This window comes from Gekko japonicus, unplaced genomic scaffold (genome assembly GCF_001447785.1).
Source record: "Gekko japonicus isolate JY-2015 unplaced genomic scaffold, Gekko_japonicus_V1.1 scaffold8717, whole genome shotgun sequence".
In the NCBI taxonomy this organism is placed as follows: Eukaryota; Metazoa; Chordata; class Lepidosauria; order Squamata; family Gekkonidae; genus Gekko; species Gekko japonicus.
In genome coordinates, this window is record NW_015167322.1 from 1 (window position 1) to 5,665 (window position 5,665).

At 46.1% G+C, this 5,665-nt stretch overlaps 1 protein-coding gene across 1 annotated transcript; it reads left to right on the plus strand.

Moving 5' to 3' along the window:
* Positions 1-3,857: 3,857 nt before the first annotated feature.
* On the plus strand, positions 3,858-4,591 carry LOC107112129 (olfactory receptor 5V1-like; the record flags this gene model as incomplete). Its single annotated transcript, XM_015413202.1, has 1 exon — positions 3,858-4,591. A coding segment is annotated over one exon (734 nt), but the record flags the coding sequence as incomplete, so codon positions are not given.
* Positions 4,592-5,665: the final 1,074 nt, after the last annotated feature.

Sequence of the window (5,665 nt, forward strand, 5' to 3'; positions counted from 1 at the left end):
ACTGCTGCCGGTTTGGTGCATACATGCATCCAGTATAAGGCAGTTTCATGTGTGTTCGCATCTGGAAGCCTTGTGGTATGACGCTCCCTCAACAAATAGATATGTTCATGGGAGCTGTCTTTGTAGTGGAATTATTTCTGTAGAACTCTCTCCTAATTTGTTAGGGAGGATTAGAACAACAGGATTAGACCAACAATGGACCAGAAGCTCAGACCCTGATCTGAAAGCAAGGTGTGATAGACAAGGCAGGCTTGCATCTGGAATCTTGGGATATTCATTTGAAGAAAGAACGATGCAGGGATAGACCTCAGACAGACTATGAGAGGGTGAGATTGCTGGTCTCCATTCTTGGGAGCATGTCAGCTTTCAGACTGAACTGGTAGGAAGATTTTAAATCAGGCAGCACTCCCTGGGAGAAAGTTTACAACACATTGGTGTTTCCCCAAAGCCATCAGGCTAGGCTATACTCCCCATGTTCTGGAAACCTCTGTAAGTACAAGTTTTTTATTCCCTGACACTATGAGGCAATATCCATTTTGTATGGCTTCACTGCCTCTGCTAAATAGCCTCACGTGAGCCAACAATTCTCAAAACTTCAATTACACACCATTCCCTGTGGATTTCCCACTGAGGTTCATCCCCACGGTCCCCAGGCCAAGTAAAGCATTCTCACTCCCAATCTACCTCAGTCTTGTATGAACTGTTTACAGGGACATGCTCTTCATGTTGAAGATGGAGAGACACCTTCCAGACTGATTGTAGGTTCAACGTTTGGGGACTACCAATCACCACCATCACTCCCTCTAAGCTGTGGAATCTTGTGAGCAAAAATTGTACTTTGTGAGCTACTGGCATTAACGTTGTGAGTGAGTGATTTGGCTACTGCATATGTTAGTTTGCTCTGGAGCCAGAGGCTAAAAAATTGATCTAGCTCACACTAACTCAGCTTAGAGGGAACACTGACCACCACACTGTAGCCTTCAGGCTAAGCAGTACTTTCCCTCTGACCTGGCGGTCCAGCAATAGGGGCAGTGAAAGACCTTGTGATTTCCTTTGCCAACATGAACTGGAGCTGAACTGGAGGAGAAGCCATCCATCCATCTGTCTGTCTGTAAGTCCATCCATCCATCCATGTGCAATGGTGAGTAGTTTTCTAGCAGAAACTGCTCCTATTTTTCTTAGTCAGAAAGCGAAACAAGAATGGAAAGATCAACAAGAATGTGTAAAGTTGTGTAATTCTCCAGGAGTCATTACTTTTGCCTTCTTGATGTTCACCTGTAATCCTGCTTTGACATTTTCGGCTTTAACTTTCACCAGGAGTCATTTCAAGTCTTCACTGTCTTCTGCCAGTGATGTGGTGTTATCTGATTACCTCAAATTGTTAATGTTCCTTCCACTAGTTTTTCACATCACCTACATTCAAATCTAATCCAGTTTTATTTATGGTATGCTCTCCATATAGACTGATATAGGCGATAAAATACATCCTTGTCTGATCCCTTTGCCAATTGGAAACATTTCTTTTTCTCCATATTCTGTCTTAATTGTAGCCCCGTCCAGAGTACAGGTTGCACATCAAAACAATCAATGGCACACCCATGTCTTGTAAAACCAATGATAGCTTTTCAAGATCCAGAAAGTCAAAAGCTTTGCTGTAATCTATGAAACCCAAGCTGATTTTCTTCTGAAATTCTCTCATATAATCCAGTAACCAGTGAGTGGTGGCAGCGAACTTAAGGAAGAGGGTGGGAGGCGAACCGTTGTTCCCTCCTGTTTCTTAACACGGATTATTATTTATTTTATTTATTTATACTTTTGATTTATATTCCACCCTCCCCACATGGGCAGGCTCAGGGCAGCTTACAACATGGATACATTGACAAAGCAAAAATCTAAAATTCAATCAAGCAATCACATTTATACGTAAAGTGCTGTTGCATATAGATGGTAGTAGCGTCTCCAAGGCTATGTTAGATGGTAGAGACTACACTGTGGCCATACCTGTGTCATTAGCTTTTCTTGTTGCTCTCAGCATGAGGGCCTTCACTGCTCTAAGCATGAGGGCCTTAACTGTTCAGTTGTTAGCAGTTCAGGTGTTCAGATGTTGTCCACGTGTTGGTGCTAGTGGCGGCTCCTAGTCAAAGGCCTGGTGGAAGAGCTCCGTTTTACAGGCCCCGTGGAACTGTAGGAGGTCCTGCAGGGCCCTGATGTCTTCCACCAGTATGGAGCTGCCATATTAAAACAGTTCTCTGTCTGTATGTGTGATTTGGTGGAATCCTGCATTTAGGCTTTTGATTCTATTTCTATCAGTTTTTACTTTTGCTTCTCGTCTATCTTTAGCAATTTTAAGAGTTTCATCAGTCTTCCACTGGGACTTCTCATTTCTTTTGGTTTCAGGAATCGTCTTTGCAGGTTCTTCACTCATGAAAACAAACATGAAGCTGCCTTGTACTGAATCAGACCCTTGGCCCATCCAGGTCAGTATTGTCTCCTCAGCCTGGCAGCTACTCTCAGGCAGCCTGGCAGCTGATCTCAGGCAGAGGTCTTTCACAGCACTTCCTACCTGATCCTTCTACCTGGAGATTCCCAGGATGGAACCTGGTGCCTTCTGCATGCCAAGCAGATGTTCTACCACCGAGCCGCAGCCCCTCCCCCTTCCTGGATAACACCTCTGATTTCGACCCATAGTTCTTCTGGCTCACATTCGCTTGAACTTCGTAATGCAAATATCTTCTTTACATGGTCTTTAAACTCTCCAGGAATGTTGTTCAGATTGTACTTTACCTCTATGAATGTTTCAGTTTATCTTAATCTTTATTCTAGTTTTTTATATATATATTAACAATTCACGGTTTGTCCCATAATCAGCTCCTGGTCTTGTTTTAGCAGAGAGAACAGAGCTTCTCCATCTCCTGCTTATTTTCTGAATGGTTTTGTAGTATGACCTTAGCTGTAAGCCATCCCAAGTCAGTCTCTGGAGAGCCAACGTATTAATTTGCTAAACAAAGGAATACATAAGATTGTTTTGGAATGAACAGAATAATGTCGCTGAGTTTCTGGGAAGGCTTTATATTAATAGAAATGTTTCAGGATAAAAGCTACTGTTCAAAACAGTAGTTTGGTGCTGTTAAGCAAATGATTCGTTCTGATCCCATAATATAAATAAATAGTAATATAAAACAGAAGATGATATAAAGTTTGGAAGCAGATGAAACCATCAAATACGTGCAGAAATTGGCACGAGTTAGGTGCGTGATTATCCTCTGTTGTGAATGTAACTGCCTGTGTGCCAAAGGAATGGGCTGAGCTCTGGAAATCAAGGTATTTGCATTCATTTTAGTAAATGTCTTGGGCGGAAGAGGAGTTAGGGGTCATGCTGTCTGGTAGCCCCAGTTCCATTGTTATATTTCATTCTTATGCTGTCTTCCAGCCCCAGCTTGTTATACTTCTCTGGCCATTCCTCTGCAGTTGTTTTCGCCTCCCCAATTTTATGTTCACAAGAATCCAGTGAGGTAAGCTCGTCTTAGACAGTGAGTGGCCCAGGGCAACCACCGGACTTCATGGCAGACTGGTGATTTGAACCCAGGTTGTGTACTCTAACCACTGCACCATACTGTATCTCACGGAGCTTCCTTTCTCTCCTCACAGAGGCATCCTCTCTTTGCCATGGCTGCAGAAAATGACACACAGGTGAGAGAGTTCATCTTCTTGGGCTTCTCCGGCCTCCCAAGCCACCCAGCCTTCCTCTTTGTCGCGTTTCTGGCTGCCTACCTGGCCATTCTGATGGGCAACCTCATGATACTAGTTCTGGTCCTCGTGGATTCCTGCCTTCACAGCCCCATGTACTTCTTCCTCAGTCACCTCTCCTGCTTGGACATTCACTGTCGTTGTTCCCAAGATCCTCATCAACTTCCTGCGCCAAGAAAACACAATTTCATATGAGGAATGCCTGGTGCAAGCCTTCTTCCTGATGGTCTTTGTGGGCTGCGAGCCGGCACTAATGGCTGTCATGGCCTATGACCGCTATGCCGCCATCTGCAGGCCCCTGCACTACTCTCTCCTCATGAGCAAGAGGGTGTGTATCCAGCTAGCCTCTGCCACTTGGGTCTGTGGCTTCCTGGTCTCAGCAGTTCACAGTGCCTTGGCTTCACAGTTGTCCTTCTGTGAAGTCAACCAGATCCCACACATCTTCTGCGATGTCCCGCCACTGTTACAAATCGCCTGCAGTGATACTCGTGCCAACGAACTGGCCACTCATATCATGAGCCTCTTTGTGGGCCTGTTCCCCTTCCTGTTCATCATCCTCTCCTACATCTGCATTTTGGCCTCTGTTCTGCAGATTCGCGCCAAAGGTGGTAGCCGCAAGGCCTTCTCCACGTGTGCTTCACACCTCATCGTTGTCATTCTCTGTCTTGGAAATGCATTCCTGAACTACAACAAGCCAAGCGCTGGCTATTCTCTGGAAATAGACACTCTGGTCTCTGCCATGTTCGTCATTGTCGCCCCCCTGTTGAATCCCCTTATCTACAGCCTCCGCAACAAGGAGGTGAAGGGGGCCTTCAGGAAGGTTCTGAACAAGAGGACAGATTAAGTTTCTTTTTTGGTGGCAAGCTTCACTGAGCTCTGCTGATAACAGTGTTCCTCAGTCAGGGCGGGCATTCAATATATGCCCTATCTCTTGTTGTGATGGAACAGGCCTGCTCCGACTTACAGGCCCTGTTCTGCCAGGCCTCTCCTTGGCTTGCACTAATTCCTGGAGGGTGCTATTTCACTTCCTTCCACTAGGGTATGCTGCCACCACTGTCCTGTTGGTGTCTTCCTGCCAAGAGGGACAGACTCCTGACACCCCTGACAGCCATAAATCCATGCAGAAGGTGCAATAAAATCTGACAATCAAGGAACTCGAAAGTGGCCTGGAGTGAGGAAGCTACCATAAAACCCGATGATCAAAGGAAGTGAAAGCAGCATGCAATGCAGAGGGGAATTTCTGTTCCATCGTGGTTTTTGTAAAATAACGGAGGGTAAAGCCAATGCAGAATCAGCCTCTCTCTCTTTTTGCCTTCCTTCTCTCATGTTCTTCAGAGACTAGGGTTGCCAAGTCCATCTTCATCCCCAGCAGGGGTCTTTGGAGGGCATTCCCAGAGGGGGCGGGGCATCCCCCACGTGATGATGTCACATTGGGGATGTTCCGGCTCCAAGTCCCGCCCCTGCGGGGATGGTCCCACAGGCTGCCGGAAACCTCCAGGTAACTGCAGCCCTTGTCTCTTGCTGATGCTCAGCTGATTGGCAAGTTGAAATTGGCCAGAGGGGCGTGCAGTCGTCCAGGGAATAAAAAGGAAAAGAATGTCTTGTTTATTTACAGGAAGTTCTGATCACAGAGTTCATGACAATTCCAAGACCTACCCAGAAGTGCTTTAGCAGTGGCCAGAATCTCTACGGTAGGCCTTCTTTTTCTTTTCAATTTTTCTCCTGGGAGGCTGCCCTATCTACAGTCTTCCTGCCGGCTGCCAAGCACCGCCTGGCAACCCTAATGATACGGTACAAGTCACTGGTATTACCTTGACATTCCCTCCTGTAGAATGGACACGAGCTTGCTGGAACTTGGAAACAGAGGCCGGTGCATGCAGACTGCACTCCATTTCTCTCCATCTCCCAGTTCTTGGTG